At 39.9% G+C, this 19,625-nt stretch overlaps 1 protein-coding gene across 1 annotated transcript in view; it reads right to left on the bottom strand.

Annotated features, from left to right (window-relative positions):
• TULP4 (TUB like protein 4) overlaps positions 1–19,625 on the bottom strand; it is a 143,765-nt gene that overhangs the window by 5,165 nt on the left and 118,975 nt on the right. Inside the window, 7 exon segments of the mRNA XM_057364849.1 lie at positions 1–214; positions 3,642–3,785; positions 5,137–5,230; positions 6,471–6,615; positions 8,072–8,216; positions 8,708–8,942; positions 11,089–11,313. The exon segment at positions 1–214 is cut by the window's left edge and continues 25 nt beyond it. Of these exon segments, the coding sequence (XP_057220832.1) occupies positions 1–214; positions 3,642–3,785; positions 5,137–5,230; positions 6,471–6,615; positions 8,072–8,216; positions 8,708–8,942; positions 11,089–11,313 (1,202 nt within the window).

Consider the following 19,625-nt stretch of genomic DNA (forward strand, 5'->3'; position numbering starts at 1 on the left):
GGAGCCCCCGGGAACGGCCCCGGCCCCTCGCCCCCCGCCTCGGCCGGCGGGTTTGCCAGCACGTCCAGCTGCACGTTCTGGTTGGCGAGCAGCGACTGCACCAGGCCGATGCTCTGCGTGGGCGACATGGCCTGCGCCGAGCTGTGGATGGGCGCGATGGGGATGTTGACGGTGCAGGGCGGGCTGCTGGCGGGCGCRCCGGGGGCGCCGGGCACTGCAAGGGACAACACAGAGCGTCACCGCCGCCCCGGCCTCCTCTCCCCGCCCCACACATCCCTCCATGCCCTAACCTGCTGCCCCATGCTTTTTTAACTACTTGCGACATTCACGGACTCTGCTACGTCCGGAGGGGCTGCTACCGGTTCCCAAAACCAGCGGAACAAACCTCAGGGGAAACACGTAGAGTCAACCCATCTCCCCCGACTCCCACTGCACAAAAAATACTTGTAACAGATGCTGATCAACTTTAAAGCCACTTCTTGGGAGTGACACTTCAGAGGTCAAGCTCTGAGTGCACTTTCAGCCTAGTTCCCATGGACTGTCACGATAAGAATTAGCACTCACTCATCATCCAGTTTTAACTGCTTCTGCTCAAATCAGTAAAAGTTTTGCTAAATCAGGACTCACTAGTTTTCAGGGAGGGAATTTTGATAGCCAATATATCAACGAACAATTGGACAAAACAAGCAAACAAACAAAAGAAATGTAGGCTAAGGAAAAGAAAGTTGAAGACCTACACTGAAGGTGCTGTATAATCTCTAAGGTTCCTACATTCAGTGAGCTTGGGAGAGCTGGAGAACAGACAACAGTCTGGGAAGGTTGAGTATAGTAGGTGACAAACTAACCGGCAATGCAAAAAGGAAGGAAGATCAAAGAGAGAAGAATATGATGGAATGAAATGCAGACAAAACTTATAAAAATTCTCAGAAAATTTGTAAGCAGAAGATGTGAGGAAATAGATGGGAAGCCAAAAAGATATAAGACTTGAGTACTATAGTCAGGGCAACTGCAGCATCAATGTTTGGACAGCTGCAATCAGAAATGTGCAAAGAAACATATATATATATAAGGAAAAATTTCCCATGTGGTGGCATTGAAAAAGGGACAGTGTGGCAAGAAGCAATTCTCATGATCTTGTGCAGAAAGCATGAAGAGTGCTGAATTGTTGCAATTCTTTTTGCAAAAAGTGGTTGATTTACCACATTTACAACAGGGACTATCACTGAAAAGCTGGAGCAGGAAAAGAAGACACTGGATCCATGCAGAGGTGCAGAAGTCAAGAAGGAACAAAACAGAATAAAGAGGGGAAACAGTAAATTCTATATTAGAACTCCCAAGATTATTTCAAGTTCTTTTTTCATTAAACTTCTTGTAAAAAAACCCACAGAAAATGGTGAGTTGTATCAGTAGGTTTGTGAAAGGAAAGGAGACAAGAGCAAGGATCTAGTGTCATATCCAGGATCCTTTAAGCATGCCAAATCCTGTGGAGACCTCTGATTTGCATAGATCACATAAGAGATACATTAGTCAGGACTCGTCCAAATGCTGCCCAGTTACTATTTAATTTCTAATTAAAATTCCAGTCATCTACCTATRCCCTGCAATTACATTTTTATAACATGAGGCTTTTATCAGCCTCAGTCATGGGCATGGTAGGTGTACAGATAGGACAGTGGCTATGCTGGCAAATACTTACAGTAGTTCTGTTAATTTCTTTAGAGGAAGACCAACAGCTAAACCTAGCTGACCCTAAGTTAGTGTGGTTCTGTGCTTGGCTGGCAGGCCATGCTTTCACCCTGATGCCTGCAGGCTTAGCAATTTGGCTGCCAGAGCCTGAGGTTTAATTGTTAGCTTGGCTTGAGCAACCCCAAATGTTGCTGTCATTTTGCCTTATCCAACAAAATATCATTTGTTGTGGTGTTGCTTAATACTCCTAAGTGTTTAAATCCAATGTTTTCTTCATTTCTCCAATGGTTTTTAATTGATTRGTTTGCATACTTTTTAAGTTAAATCAATTTGCTGTGCATTTGTCTTGCCAAATCCTTACTGACATTAAAAAACACCAGTCCCAAGTGCGCCTCACYATGAACATTCCACTGCCCAAGAGCAGCTTTCTACTGTGTCTTTTTTAATCCATCATGTAATCATTATTTACCCTGCAATATTTCTTCCTTTAGTATATGGTACYTTTTTCCTTTATATGCAGGCTTTAAGAAAGGATATCCCCAAAAATATTTTTGAAGATTCAAGTAGCCACCATTTACTAAGTCAGAAATTAATTTTCAGACTAGAAAGGAAAAAGCRGACAAGAGGAAGGCTGTTATGGAGGAAAGGATAGTATGATGCTTTTACTAGCCTTCTCAAAGAGCTGTTACAAGAATGTTTTTCTCTCTATTTACGTGGTKTACCTGCAATTATGAGTACCAATTCATCTCTTACTGCAGATTCAACACAATTTTCAGGAAGATATGTGAAAACTTTGTATTTACTTCTTTCCAATTTAGTTTTTATATTACTTTCTGACAGCTTGGACCATGTTTCATAATAGCAAATGTTGAGTGCTTCCTATTAATAATATATATACAATCACCCAAGTTTCTATTATTTTCTTCAGATACTACAGGTGACTATCATGTAGACAGAAATTAGGCATGTCAAGTCCCCCAGACTGTGAAAAAAATGGGTTTAATTTTAAATATGCAAGTATTTGTTTAGAAGGCCAGAGAACTACTCTGATGCTTGGGTCAGACACAAGCTTTGGTGCTGTCAGCATTTGAAACCATAGTCTGAAATAATTTCCATTTATTTCAGCCATCTCTAACCCAAGTCTTTCATTGCTTTACAGTGTTCACACTCCCTCTTTAAAGGGTGCTTAAAGGGTACTGGCATGACAGCCGCCACTTCCATAGTTCCAGAAACCTGTGATCTGGTAATAGGAATTCCTCAGCAATGTGAAAATTCTGAAAATGTATTAATTTATCTTCTTTTCTATTATTTGCTTTATTGGCATGATGATTTTTTTTTTTTAGTAAGAGGAGGTTCTGAGTACTTCCAGTCCTTTTACCTCCCACATCACATCACCTGCACCCAAGCCTTCCCTGCACTACCTAAATTTCCTGCTATCTTGCATCTCAATGAAATGAGAAATTCTTCCAGACCCTGCCTTGTTTACCAACTACTTCAYTATTTTAGCCTCTTCGTAGTGATAAAAATGAAAATGAGCATTTATCACTTTCAAAGGGTGGCTGAATTTTCTGGGAACCTGCCCTCCAACCCAAGCTGCTATCAGCYGGCTGATGCAATCTCAAGAACAACCTGTTTGGGCTTCCAACACATTACAGTTCTGTCCTCTCAAGATGTAGAATGCAAGAGTACATCTGTGGAGATTTCCTAGCAAACTAAGATGAATTAGTAGATGATTAATTTCCCAATGAATCTGAAACTTAGGAGCTCTATATTTCCAACACATTTTAGAAAACAATGCTCATAATACGTATTAGCCTTATTCTAACTCAGTTCTACAGGATCCCATCAGACTAAAGGATTTTGATTTGTGTGTTTACCAGAGGGTAAACATGACACAATAGACGTGACCTCCATCTAGCTTAACCTGTAACATGGCAGCACCAACTCCTCCTTACCTGGTAAATCATCTTCGTCTTCGCTGAAAACATTTGGATTAAAAACAGGCATGTTAATGTAGTCCATTGAGATCTTCCGCACTTCTGGGAGATATATTGTCATTTGCCTGGGCTGCAGATGCAGCAAACTGGTTTTATATATTACTAGAAAAAGAATATAACAAGAAATAAAGAAGTCTGTTACACAAATAGCATGTAAAGCTAAGGAAGAAGCAATTCAAAGCAGACAGAAGGGCAATGAACATTTAAATTTACTGTGTATATATGTATACATGTGCATGGRCAAGGCGATATTTGTCAAATCTATAAGTAACACTGCATAATGGGATAAAAGAGATGGTTGCTTTCAGCTATTTCTCTTTAAATGGAAGCAGCATCTCTCTCTGTAATTAATTAATTAATTACTTCTTCTTGTATTCACATCTATTTTTATGGAAGGAAAGTRTTTTTTCCTTTCTACTTTCAGAACTTTTCACCACAGGATGCTACCGACCTAGATGACTTTAGGGGAAACCTGGAAAGCTCCCAGGAAGGAAATCTGCTGATGATTACTACACACAAAGAAATTCCACTGGGCTCAGGAAGTCCCTGGGACCCAAACTATTGGAGACTGGGAGAACATATGAAAGAAGTATCACTATGTATTTGCTCTACACTTGCATCCTTCCCTACCCATCTGCTAGTGGCAGTGAGAGAATTAGAATGACTTTTGATAGCAGTCAATATAGCCACAAAAGCTCTCCATCCAATTCTGCATCCAGAGCATTATTATGTACTCCTGACCCAACTATATAACGCAACATGGGACAAAATAATTTTTCTAAAGAGCTCATYAAACTGCTACATATGTGTTAATATTTCAATTCAGAGTTCAGTTCTGCTAGGTGGTACCCTGTTCTTTACCCAGCCCTTGTCCTTTCAACAGGACTATCTGGGTAGAACTGGACTACCCAGAAAAAGATTGATGGACTAGGCAAAGCTGCTTTTAATGAACGCTACCACATTACTGATGCTCCAGCAGGAGAACCATGTGATGAGGCTCTGCATTGACYTGAAGAATCTTGAGCATGAGGCTGTAATAGTGTTTTTATATAATTTGTAGCTAAATGACCATAAAAATCTGACTTTTAAAAGCATTTCTGTTACACTAACTTAAAGCCTATTATCTTTATAGTTCTCTTGCAAAACTTTTTAAATTACGTGCATTTTGTTCAAATTAACTGTAAAAATAAAGGTCTGGGCATGAATGTTAATTAACCATTTTATTACAAGTGAGACTTTTAGCATTTTATTGACCATACAATTATCACATTTATAGATTTTTATCTCCTTTATTTACAGTGAATTTCATAAAATCTATTTCCCACTGTCCACAGAAAATAACTGCTTTCTTAAAGAAGCCTTTTGATCACTTAAAAAAAAAAATCTCATGGCACAAGTATGTTGTTTGTTACAAAGAACTTGACATGCAAAAAAATCAACAGTTTACTTTTACCTGCACCAAGGTTAGTTGGTAGGAAAGCAGCCAAACCCACAATTTTAAATTTGGTTCCCCAGATATTAGATGTGACCTGAGCAAGGTAGTTGTGCTGGAAAACAAAAACAAAATCATTTTTGCCTGATAAAATCTGTATCAAGCTCTAATAAAAAATTGCAGAGCAATCAAGCTATTGCAAGTGATAATGCAATTTCACCTTCTCTTGTTTTTATTGTATTGAAACAGCCTGAAGTGCCTATGTAGCAACTGTTTTACCCAGTCATTAAGAAGAGTCATTCTGATATCTAAACACCATCASAAATGATGTATGCAACAGCCACAGGGTGATTAAAGCTGTTGAAGATTTGAACAACACAATGTCTGCTTAGTGGGAACAGGTCGATTTTCAGGCACTGGCTGCTCCTGCCCAGCGAGAGCACAGCTATTCTGTGTTTCAGGCAGTGATACACCCTGCCCCTTGGTTCTATGCTCGTCAATCACTTWATAGGACAATAAACAAGACAAAAATTAATTACTCATAACAACAAACATATATTCCCCTGGAGCTCCTAAAGCAACTTCCCAAACCACTGCTGCCATGGAACACCTATTATGTACGGTGATACAATGGATTTTTCTCAGAGGCCAAGAGTTACTCGGCCAATATTGGGAGAATCTAAGCCTCAGGTCATCTGCTCTATTCAAAGGGCTTTTGGTCCTATCTCCGTGTAACTGTTAGAGAATTTTTCAAGAAAGAGGAAAAAGTGAAATGAGAACAGAAAAAAAACAAATCAAACAAAAGAAAATTAAAGGAACACAGACTGTTATTAGTGAAATATACAACCCAGACCATTCTACAGCCTGCTTAAATTTCATTTACCCAGAGGACATGAACACTACAAAGAACACAAAGTGGTAATTCCTTTCCTTCCTTCCAATTAAGACTGGTACATGCTAATTATGAAACAGAACATGTGGTCCACTGAAACAAACATTTCCTTATCTCTGCAATCCCAAGCAAAACATAGAATTATGGTGGCATTAACACAAGTCTGAGAAACTGATGAAGTGCTTTCACATACCCTTTCAAATAGCCAACATCACCTTACATAAAACCTGTCACATAAATTCAAATTGACAAAAGTAAGTGGTGCTGGGACTTACCAAGCAACACCTGATACTCCACTTTCGAACAYTAATACTGAACTGGAAGATGCAATTCCCTAGCTGTTCCATCTACTCACTGTAATTTAATGAAAGCTGTTATTGGTGATCATTAGATCTCTATTACAACTTGCTACCTCTTGAAAAAAATGCACTTGAATCAGAYATGGTAACAATGTGCACAATACCTGGGTAATATCTTCTAATGGAAACTCTCTTCGTGTCAGGCTTGGCGAACCAATAGAGGGTTTCCTTATTGGTAACCTTGGCGATCTTGAGATCTCCTGTGCAGCTCGTGACATCTTTGGAGATTTGCGAGCTTCTATATTGATTCTGCAGGTAAAGCAATACTTAGAATCATCAATGGGCAAGCAAAAATGCACATAACTCATGTCTTTGGATGTAAAGATGCCAGAGGAAGACAACTGGTAGGGTGTCTTCGAAGTAACTAATAAAGACTGTAGAGCCTACAGGATGAAGAATTATGAGTCAAATTTAAAGATACAGAAGACCTGACACATCTGCAGTAACTCAGCCTGGATGCTTTCTAATTGATCTAAAAAGTTTACAGCAGTTCTGCCAGATGCAATATATCTTCTGCTAATGCATAAAAAGGTGTAGAGATGAATGATTTCAGCTAGGCAGAGTTAGAGCAAAGTCTCAGGAAATGAGAACATGACACCTCAGTTGAGAGATTTTCACATKAGTAAAGCAAAGTAAAGTGCTCTTACTGTAAGCCAAAAGTTATTCCTAGGTCCTACTATACAAAGGGGATTAAGAATATAAACTCAAGAACCAAAAGAGCTCACTGGCAGAAATGTAACAAACAAAAGTTAMATTTCAAAAGTATGTTCTTAGAAAACCAAGGGTGCAAGATAGTTGTTTTTCCTGAGCCACTTCAGTTTTAGCATCAAGAACTGATGGTTCTTGTGCCAAGTAAGCACTACTAAACTAAAACTGATATTTCACACCTGTCCAAATACAAAAGGATCCCTCTGCCCTTCCTCATACTAGGGCAAGCTCACAGTACAAGGTCTTTGGAAAAGTGTCAACTGCAGCTGGAAGGCATCAGGGCCTCAATCCCATAAAATGAAGCTGGCAGGTAGATGTCAGTGCCTAYGAGGGATATCACAGACATCAGTGAGGCTCTGCACAGGTTTGGGGATTCTGTCTATGCACACAATGAATATAATGAAGAACTGTCAGGAAAACAACCAGACAAATTAATAGCTTAGAAGCTCATTTTGTATTTTGCTACAGACCCTTGTTAATCCAGTGTTTAGGGGGGTCTGCYTGTTGAGGCTCCCTTGCAAGGCCACCACAGCATCAGTGCTGTGCTATGCCACAATCTGTGCCACCTATGCGTGGACATATGACTTTGAAARTATCCCTGAGGAAATAAAGTTTTGAACTAGACCGGGGACTCTAAGGACTCAGATAAAAACAGTCTGTTTGAAGGACAAAATACATGACATGGTAGCAAGAGAGGCAAAAAAAAAAAAAGGTGGGAGAGTTCATAAAATCTTTCTTTGAGACTGCCTGGGGAGAAGCTGTGCTTTATTGTTTCCCATTACATTTTGTCCCAGAATCTTCTCCCAAGTCCAACTCTATGCCAGTCTCTGAGATCACCCCAGAACTGCACACTATAGAAGATCCCAATCTTACAGAGGATTAAAAGCAGTTTGTTTTAAATTTTACAAGGTGTCAAGAGAGGGAAGGAGAGGAAGGGGAAGAAGAAAGGAAGGAAGGCCCTTTGGGGAAAAAGAAAAAATATCCAAGAAGTTATTACCTGGGGAGTTTAGGTGATTTACTAGCTCGACTGATCTTTGGAGATTTTTTTGCTGCCCAGTCATCGCTGAGTTCGATATCACTGGAGTCAGAGCAGTTGCAGCTGTCAATCACAGTGGAAATCAAGCTGTTTCCATAGATTTCATCTATCAAGACAGGCCCCARAAAATTTAAGTGCTGCTTCAGAAAACTGGTATAAATTATAACTCTGTCATCAGAAGCATAAACCCGATCCACAGGAAGCAGTTGAAAAAAAACTTTGCAGAGAAAAATTAAACATTCTTCACTCTGCCTTCAGACTCCAAATTTCCAATCGTTTGAACTCAAGTGAACATGATTCAGACGAATGAATAGTATTCAACTGACTTCGAAATTGAGACTAAAGAATATTTTCTGCTAATTAGCAATCTATTTTCCATTACTCAGAATACAAGAAGTTCTCTTTTGTAAAACAGAAGGCAGCGTGGTATAATTTCAGAAGCTTCTAGGTCACACTAAAGATTTTTTTTCATACCAGAAGAAAATATCAGATGCCACCCTCCATGCTGTATATACACATGTTTTTAAAAATGCTTGAGTATTTAATATCCAAAGTATTGCTACATCATTTTTAYACAGAGCAACAATTCAATTCTACCTGCTTTTCCATCTGTTTTAGGATCCATGATCACAAACTCTGGCCGCAACTTGCTGATACGGCGTCCTTTTAGGATGGGTACCAGTCCCCCAAGGTATTCCAAGTACAGAGTATAACACGGACCACCGACCTCTGGATCATCTTCTGTCCGTTTCATCGTGCAGTGAAGCCGTTCATTACCAGCTGTTGGGTAGCTGACAAAATCTCTCATATTGTTGGGGTCTGGGATTGGAGGCTTAATTAAACAGAGGAAAGAAAGAGAACGTTTGCTATTGGTATTGGTTGGGTTTTTTTTTCTGTGGTGACTTCATCCCAACACAGCTAATTGAACTTGAACCCAACTCTAATTTGTCAGGTGAAGATTAGTATAGGTTACTTCATGAGTTATGCAGGATCCACATACAAGACAGAGTGGCTGTGTACAATTTAGTTACATCAAAAACAGTTGTACACGGAAAACTAAAATTAAAACTAATTACATTGAAAAGGAAGGATGAACCTGTGGTCAGAGCACTGAATTAGATAACAAACCTGTCTTCAARTTCCAGCTCTTATCAGAAACTTATTTTTGAACTTGGGTAATGTAGTCAAGTATCAGAGTATCTTGTCTCCCACAGACCCTCCAAGTGAACCTGGACACTCAGATCTCATTCCTGGTTAGCAYTGGTACATGCTATGCCACTATGCTACAATGCTGTCAACTCTGAAAGAAGCTCGTCCTTCTTACATCCCTTCCAAGCACATGTCCCATCCTTGCTGAGGGTCTATTTGTGTGCCATGTAAAGAAATAGAAGTGCACAGCTCTGAGTGGATTACTTCACCCTGCCAGCACACTGTATTAATCCATGAAAATCACAGTCCTAAAACAAGAGCACTTCTTTTATCTGGTACAATACAGCCTGTATGACTCAAATACTATTAATGTGCATAAGACAACAGWGTTTCTTTCAAAATGAAAGTATAAGAAAAAAAAGGTAGGGACAAAATAGGCTTCTTTAACCTGGCAAATGGGTAGGGGCTGAGGAGTAACCTCAGCCTGTAATGTGGTGCACAAGCTGGACCAGGAAGACAAACGTAGACATGGAAGAGGATGCCTTGCCTAGCACTGAAGGTGTGGCTGACCATATAGATTCTGTGGGTGACTGGGGATGAGGCAGGGTAAAGTATTAGTGCTGAAGAGGCTCCAGAAACAGTTCAGGCTTCTGGAAACCCCGCACTGCCTCTCAGCTACGCAGCCCCACAACCGCGCCGCACCCCGGCATCCCCTCTAGGACGTGACACAAGGGCTGTTGGCAACCATGTGCCCCTGTGCTGCCCTCTGATCCCCAGCAGGGCTCCCAGCCTTGCTACACACAACTGCTGCCTTCATCAGCCCATCCCGTCCCCTTCTCTGCCTTCCCTGACAGGCAGGAAATTGTCACTGATGCTCTGGAATGTAGTGGCGCTGGAACAACATAGAAAGCAWCCCGGGGAGAAGAATGGAAAGAACTAGAAAGAACTGGAGACCACTGGTCCGATAAATGCTCTGCATCTTTGGAGATCCAGGAGTTAGAGCAAGGCATTTATATTTCTCTGACAAATGAAATTATTTACAGTTRCACAAACATCCCTGATTAGCAGTACTCAAACGGAACCATGCTGAATTATTATTTTGTAGTGTTAATTTGTTCTCATGTAAGCTGGGCCAGCCCCACTGTTTTCAAATTAGTTGTTCTAACTCTGCATCTGGCTCAAGAGACTGCTGTAACACACAAAAAAAATCACAGGAAATGTATATTTGAACGTCGTGCATTTACCAGCTAATGGTCTGGTTTATKGGCTGTGATAAACAGCTTGGAAATGCCAAAATGTTACTAAGGGCAAAACCATGAAACAAATGGGTTGTGCAGATGATTCTGCTCGTGGTACAGGAAAAGATGYGATATCTTTCATTTTTCCATAGCACTGTTGGAGCAGTAAGATTACCAGAATGCACTGTTAGCAGAAAAGTTTGGGCAGCCCCAGGATCTAAGTCTAACCTTCCTGGCAATATAAGCACTTGTGACATGTAGGGAGACAAGAGTTTCACCCCAAGAATCCCTCCTGTAACCATGACACAGTATTATGATCAGCATGCTTTAGAAGTCTTTTGTGAGTCACCAGCATATTTTACCCTTGTAATGTACTTGGAAAGGCCATCTCCATGGAATAATGCAGATCAGCATGTGTGAGCCTTCTTTTCAGATTTATAATAGGCACCAAATGCATCAGTGGGTTCTTGAAGAGGACAGGAATGCTTTAAAAATGATAAAAGCTTACAATTTAGCCACTGCCACTTCGGAGCACCATGGAGAGGAAATCTAGCAACACTCTCCACAATACACACGTCTGTCTCTTTTTACCTTGATTGTTGGTATAAAGGCAGTGGTGAGGTACGAGCAGAGCCGAGGGGGCAGGGTCAGCTTGCTGATATCCTTGTCATCCCGCAGACAGCTGGCGATGCTCTGCTGGCACAGCAGCTGCAGACTGGAGACCCTGTGCTCSACTCTGACAACGTACAGAGCAGGTCCAGAAGCCATCAGCAGGCGGGAGTCCCTGTGGCCCCAACAGATCGAGATGATGGGACGCTGTGTGAAGAGCAAAAGGATACAACTTCAAAAGATTTTGTGTAAAAGATCTTTTGCCAAGATGGCTGTGCAGCAAGTGATCACATGAATTCAGCACCAATCACATCAGTCTAAGGCTTCCAGAAATGTAAAAGTGTCCGCTACTCCCACAGAAGGAGACGAATATGAACATATGAAATCATCAGAAACAGCAGYTGATGTTTATACAGTGCTTTTTACTGAGCATGCTTAAAGCTCTTCACACAAGGAACCAGCTACCAAATTCARCACCTAGACAGGAAAAATGACTTTAAAGACACAGAGTGTTGAAAAGCACAATCTTTTGTTGCCCTATCCAAATGATTTATTCAGTCATATAATCAGCCCTCATCCACTGGTAACAGCTCATATTGTGCAACTGGAAAGTTAAATTATATGCCCAGAAACACTTAAAAAACAAGTGGAGAAAACCCAATCAGCTTTCTTGTCTTGTGCCAAGTCTTCTGCTGCACAATCTCTCTTTTGAACTATTCCCAGAGGAACTGAACTGTGAAAGAGCACCAGGAACGCAACAGAGAATGGCCTTTTGTCTTCTGCTTGTCTACACTCAGAAATGTCTGAATCATGACATTCAGTAAAAATAGAAAAGAGTGAGGGCCAACTGGTACTAAATGTCACAATGTGGAACAGAATAATGATAAGCAACACTGCTGCTTAGGACATTTATTTCCTGCTTTCAAGGAGCTCCCTAAACTTCCTTTCTAAGTCTCATCTTTTCATGTAAAGTACCAGTCTGTTGTGACCTCTTCTTGTCCTATCACCATTACTTTTCCCCGTAAGTGTTAGTTGCATCCACCTGTCATCTCTTGTTTTTTGTGTTATAAACCACCTGTATTTGCTTATATGCACACACCCTGTGGTATTTCAATCCCATCTGCTACATCTGTGCAAATAAACAACACAGAGTAAAGATGAAACTCTAATTCCATGAAGAATACTGCACAGAAGGCTGTGATCAGTGAACTACAAAAGATTTACTCCTTTCTGTGAAGGTCTTCCTTGTTTTCACAATCTGTGACACTCAAAAGTTTAAGCAAACATGTTTTTCATCTAAATTATGAGCTGCATTTATTGAAAGGTCAGGGTATCTTAGGACTTTCACAAGATGCATCAAACAAGAAGAGAGGGTCAAGACACCACCAATAATAGCTTTTATTCACCCCTCTATTAGCACTATGGTAGTCAGACAGCAGAGTTAAATCGGCCCAGAAGTTATTAATCTAGTCTGGGGRAAATCTTCCCTTCCATTTACAAATTTGAGATGTTTAAAGGGGAGATACTGGGAAAAGATGTTTTATGTGAATGATATGAAGCAAAATGCAGCTGGCACTATATCAATGTTTAGCATCAAAATAAAGCACTGGATGAAAAACTTTTTTACAGAAGAGATCTTCCCTACCATGTAATCTTATCCTAGATTAAAATTTCAAGGGAAATAAATACTGGTTTTAAAGTAGGAGGAATGAAGGAGTTTCATTTAAATTACATCTAGGCAACACCACACACACCTCCATCAAGGCACAAATCTTCAGGCTGATATGCAAATAGAAAGCAGCAACATGAGAACCTTGTGATTTTCACAGTAATTGCTAAATGCATTTGTGGTGGAGAACTTCCAAAGAATTGAGAAATCTTTTTTGTACCATCTGTAAGAACTACCTGGCTTGTCTAACCATAATCTGTGGGATACGGCCTTAAATTTGATGAGAGGTCACATGACATTCCCTACTGACTGGCATTTTCATGATTTGTTGAGTGTGGCTTGGCCCTCACACTGTCTGGCAGCAATGAGACAGTTCAAGCTGCTTACAAAATAAATGCCAYGAAAAGGCACTGGCACAAGGCAGGTACCTGCCACATCTGCTATGTGACAGCCTGAGAACAGCACTAGTAGAAGTGACCCTGTTTTTCCCCAAGGGCTGAATCCCAATGTGGGCAGAGCTATCTTCCTGATCACTACTTTTGGACCCACACTGAATCCTGCTGTTCACTTTGCATCAACAACAGCTCACCTATAAACACAGTGAGGGAACAAGCAAGTATGTGACTTGGCAYGCAAATGTTTATTTACTGGATAGACTTTAATGCCAAAAGAGAAGTCTAATATCCCAGCTATMATAATCCCATACAGCACACCCAGACATGATGTCTAGTACTGCAGCYATTATAACCCAATATATCACACTCAGATGGGACATTCTTCATCCAAACAGAGTCAAATAAAACCACCTCTTTCCTCAGGTTACTGCTGCCTGCAGAGAACATCAGAGATGCAGATAGTACCAGTGMAAGAACCTTTGCAATCTTAAACACAGTCTCAAGGGAAAGGTTTTTCAGACACTTTGAAACACAGGGTGGGACCTCTGGTAACATAATACTGTGAAGCTCAGATGAGTAGAAAGCCAGAAKTTGAAAACTTCACCACAGTTTTCCAACAGGCAACCATAGTTCAGTCACCTTCTAAACTCTGAACATAYGATGCTTCTATATTCTGTTTACGAATTTATATGCAAACAATATGTGAGTGGGTGCATGTTTAAACACACACAATACCTACAAGTGCTGTACTGTTTGCAAATCATAATATTTCCACTCTTCCAGCTGTACAATTAAATCTTCCCACAGACCTTGTATGTTTTAATATTTTCAACCTCAGCAAAGAGCACTTGCACCACCAGACACACCTTGCCTTCCTTTCTATGAAATGGTCAGACCCTCAGTGCTTCTCCAGCCCAGCATTCAGAAACACCTAATTTACTGTGAAGGGCTAGGACTTCAGACGAGCTTCAGGGGAAATTAGCCTGTCATTACAGGCTTGGAGAAATAAAAGATCACCCAAATGCCAGATCTGACCTGACCTTTAAAGGACTGCTCCAATAATATTTTTCAGTAACTACGCTTCCTACTCTTTCCCTTGGTGGACAAGGGATATGAATCAATTCCTGCAGCAAGTCAGTTATAAGCTGGCCGCAGCTTTCTTTTCAAACTCTACTGAGAAAAAGCAATTAACCTCTGACAYCCAACACAGAAATATTGCTCCTCATAAAGCATCCACTTATACAATAATTGTACTGTTTTAGCAAAACAAGGAAGGACAAAAGTTGTTGTGTCCAAATTACACCTGTTGAAAAATGAACAAGCAGATTCTAGGACAGAAGAAWTTTATTTTCCATGTTTGCACAGTTGGGTTTGTTTTTTTTTCTGCTAGGAATGAAGAAATGCAGCTACAAATATAACATGAGAATTTCTAATCTCACTTTGATAGTGTAAAAATACTAACAGGTTTTGAAAAATCTCATCATAAACTGTGAATACCTAAATGAATCCCAGGGTTTAAATACAAACWTGTAGCTCTATTCAAATTATATATTATAAACAACTGGCCAAAGAACAAAATAAATAGATGCTTTATCAGAAGAAATACTGACTGAAAACACATCTCARCAAATGGCCAACAAGGAGCTCTTTTGCCATTTCTTTCCAAGTGAGCTTGAAAGTGAGCTACAGCTACTCAAATCCATAGCCCCAGCTGGGATGTTGATTCTCCTYAGAAAAGCATGCAGGAATGGATATTCCTGCTCAAAGCTCTGTGCTTGCTTCTTGTAAGTCATTCAACTGTCTCTCTTACAGAAGAGAACATCATTTATATACATTCCATCACTTGTRTGCAGTTCATTCAATGAAAACACAGCTCTGGCTGATTCTTGCTGCCTGCCTTGAGCTCAGAAATCCTGAGGCATGGGGCCTGCCTGCTGCTTGAACTAATCCCTTGTTTGTCGGCAGTGGGACTCCCACTGGTAATAAAATAAAAATAGTATTCCAGGGCAGAAAGCCCAGGAACTAGCAGGACTTTTCTCAGGAGAAAGAGCATAACTGCAAAATAGTATCCAGTGAATGGCATGTGTAAGCTGCTGGCTTGCTCTCACTCCAGACTGCTGATGTGGAGATGCACACTTTTCCCTCTCAGAGACAAGATGAAAGGTGCAGTGGCTGCAGTGCCCTCCTGGCTCTTGCGAGCAGTGTGTGCACACCTCTGTGCTGCCACAGCATTCATGGATGGCTGTGGGAAAGCAACCTAACACTCTGCTCCTCGTATTCACAGTGGGAAAAATAMTAACTGCTAAGAATGGATGGGGAGAAATAATGAGAAATCACACTGCTGCGGCCTGATATGATTTTTGATGTAATAAAACCTTATTTGATTTGCAGCTGTTTTTTATATCCTCTCCATTTCTGCAGTATTTTTTCAAGAAGTCAATACATTTTAACAGAAAGAGTTGCTTAGAAAAGGGTCTTCATTTTCCAGCACTGATCAAAATCTATTTATGTAGCAGAGATGATCCTCTGGCCTATATGAAGAATATCAAGGTCCTCATTGATATCCTAAACTGATGTTTCATCAGTTAGTTCTAAACTGTTGCTTTTTTTCCTGTAAGAAAATAAACYCTTATTGAAGATTTGTTGTCATCCCCTAACAATGAAATAAAATTGATTTCAAGCAATATAAGTGAAAGGCAGCATTAATTCAGACACAACAAACCTGAACCCTCTGCGTGAAATAAATGAAGGAAAGCAAGCAAGGCCTACTCAGCTGAAGAACATAAAAGGCAGCCTGTTCTTTCAGAACATTTTGATCTGAATTAAACCTAAAATTGCACCTTCCTTCTCTAGCCTTTACAGAACTACCAGGTTTCTGCAGGATCATATAATCTTACATCTATTCATTTAGATGCTGGGATATTTCCAGCAGAGAAGCAGTCTGTGAAATGCTGACAGCAGCAGGTCTGCAGCAAGTGGGTTGTCTTCCCAAAGAYTTCTGGAAACTTCTCCCATGCAGATTTAGTCTCTGGTGCACCACTTTGAATTAGGTTTAAAATTTTTATACTGATAAACACAGGTTCTTTACATTTAATTTTGTTGTCTATGCCATATGTGAAGCTAAGTTCAYTCTCATCCTCCTTTGCTGAACTTGAGATTTAATCTGTCCTCACACCAGTTACACAGTGATATAAAACCATAAGCTAATGTAAATTTACTGTAAAATTAAAGTGTATAGAGGAGATCTGCATAGCAGTTTCTRAATCTGTGTTCTTGTTCCCCTGGTTCTCTCTGGGRCATATTAAAAAAATAATAAAAAGTRAAGAAGRGACCAAAAGATAAGCCACAACTCGGAACCATTAAAAAGAAAAAATTCACAAGTTTGTTGAAGTTGACAGATAATTTTGAAGTGATTCTGTAGGAGATTCCTGTTTAAAGTTCAGGATACAGGAAGATATGAAGCAACTGTTTCCAATCAGAAGTGACAGCAGRTACAGTTAGTTGATACAGTAAAGACCTGTCTGCACATTAGATGAGAATTTCTAGAGTGACAGAACTGGGCTGCAGCATTTGGTAAATAATTTTAGCAAGACTACAAAACAGTCTTAAATCAGTTGATTATTCTCAYCCCTACTTTATGCCAGAAAAAGGTTGTGAGGACTTAACAAACAATGTAAGAAATTAACATTCTACCAATAAAAACATTATGACCAGAAGGGCAGCCTGCTGTTGCAATCATATTTTTAAATGCTGAAAAAGCAGGATCATGAGAAAACTGGGCATATTTTTGGTACCTCAGGTTGGCGTTCATGGTGTTTACAAGGATGAGTGCAGTAAGAGGTAAATTTCAGAGAAACTGATATTATGCCTTTGAATAGTCATCAGCTGATCACCACCCCTTAAGATACGCACTCTGCATAAAATTCAATCCAATATTTGTCCAGCCCTTACTGATGCTTTTTCAGCTCTTTCYACCACATTCTGCAAACACATCCTTGCATTATGCCAGGCAGAAACCACAGAGCCAGGAACACGAGCGACTGCTACACTATGCCAACTCCACCACTCTGTTTATGAACATTGTTTTTCAAGCAAAGCTACTGCTTTCGTTTCCATAATTCCAAACAAGTATGATTTCCCAATTTAGGGTTTCATAGTCAGCAAACTATGTTTATGAACTATAAAGTCCTACACTGGAGGTAAAAGCTTAGGAGAGTTAATCAAATGAGACAGAAGATGCCAAAACCACACTAAAGCTGGAGGAGAAGGYAGCACATAAAACATCTTGAAGGGATCCATGACAACAGTCATCATCAAGATGAGTTACCTGCASTTCCAAATCTATTCTACCACTGGGGTTTGCAGTGTCTTTATGTTCAGTAACATTCCAGCCAAGCTGCATATAAATCCTGTCAGTTTCAGACTGAGTTTTGTTACAAACAATAAAATCTGTTTCCTGAATATCCTACTGAAGACAGGACAGAATAACAGCAGAAACAAAAACAGTTCAGTATATTTTACTGATAAAATTTTCAGATATCTGCTTTGTCAAAGAACTGGGATAGAGGACCACACAGATAATCAGTATTGTACTTGTAATCCACTATTTTCTGTGTTCATGGTTGTTTTATTTTTTCTGGCTTTTGCATTCAGAACAACACTCATTTAGAATAAATGTTCTTTTCCAGTCACACATTTRCTTCTTTATAAGAAAGTTTTAGCAGAAAAGTTCAAGTTAAAGAAATTCTTTTATTTTCTTCAWTTTTTTTAGTTCAATAACCAGTGATGAATTTTATAAAATCCCATTACAAGGCTGACTGCCATGGTACAGAAAACTAATTAATTTACTCTGATGAATTTGTCAYGAGACAAATTACTGGGACCACTGACTCACTCTGTCATCTTCRCACATACATCTTTGGAACAGAGGCCCAGCATAACAGAAGTTGCTAGCAATTTTTTTGCAACAGTGGTTTTGATCTGGTTTTGTCAGTAAACTAAACACTTAACAATGCTCTAGCATACCTGTCACTTAGCTGGTCATACTGCTAGACCAGCATTCAAATACACAGGAGAATAAAGTCCACATGAGCAGATACAGGTATTCTTCTGAAAGACCCCTCACTTCCTCCTGCAGCTGAGTRAATAGGAATTTAGATGCACAAAATAAAGAGACTTAACACTGACTAAGAAGAGAGGGGTGGCTCTAATTTTAGGTAGGTTTATGCACACAGTTAATAAACATAATTATATCAGTTTGAATGTTACTTTTATCCTAATTTCCAAAGGAAATGAGACTCCTTGATTCTGATATTAAGTGGTGGTTGCCACTCCCTGATCGTCCTCATCTTTCATTTTCAACCTGGCTTACAACTTCTGAAGCTTTTTTTTTCAGTCTGCAGATGATATTGGGGGAAGAAATCTCCATTACATTGAAACATTGCCATTCCCAACACAAAAAGAAGCTGAAAAGAGCAGAGAGGCTTATGTTACTACTTCCACTATGAGAAATACTGCAGTACAAACTTGGCAGTCACCTGTTGTGTCTGACCTCTCCGCTGCCCTGTAAGCATTCCCGTAATGGCAGAATAATTAGCCCCCACATCAGCCACAATGTGTGCTTTCTCCCAGCTGATTAAGAAGAGGAGAAAGGAGAAGAGCTGAAAACATGAAGTTGAAGCTGTACATGGAAAACTGAAGGAGATGAAGGTATTTAAATGAAGGAGAATTTGATATCAGGAGGAAGGCAACCTGACCTGATGGGTTCTGATGCTTCTGGTGCTCAAACCCCCTGATTTCACAGCCTGGCATCAGAGGGTTCAGCAGCTAATGTGCACATACTGAATTCTGCCACTGCAGTAACAGAACAAGGTTTGCTTTTTACCTGGGCTGGGAAAAACCAACACTGATATAAGTATGTTTTCTTCAGAATTGATCCAGAGAGAAAAGGTCTGTGCTACTTTGCTGAAAGGGCTACGTTTAAGACAAAAAAGCTGTGTTTATGGGTAAGTCCTTTAGGTACCTAAATCAGCATTAGATGTCACTGTACATATTTAGGCTGGCTTTAGAGACCATTATTTTACACTTTACATGACTAAAGAATTCTATCTAAATTAGAGTGCTATGGTTAATAAGCACAGGTTAATGCTAAATATAAGCAAACACAAAGGCTTAGCAGWTGGTTTACTATGTCATCCTTTTGCATCCATCCCAGATCAGGGTACTGGAAAAAAAAATGATAATRCATGGTATCATCATTAAATATAATTAATATATCTACAGCATTTTCCTTCACTTTCAAATTTCAAAGCTATTATAAAGTTGCATTACTAACAGCAGAAATCAGAATGGAGTCATCCCTATTCTGCAGAAAATGAACAGAATTACATTCAGCTGGGCTCTGAAATACCAGCAAAGACCTATAAAGCAAGTTGTGTTCCTGAGCAGCCCACAGA

Source organism: Malurus melanocephalus, unplaced genomic scaffold (assembly GCF_030028575.1).
Source record: "Malurus melanocephalus ecotype Western Australia unplaced genomic scaffold, MMel_1.1 scaffold_43, whole genome shotgun sequence".
NCBI lineage: Eukaryota > Metazoa > Chordata > Aves > Passeriformes > Maluridae > Malurus > Malurus melanocephalus.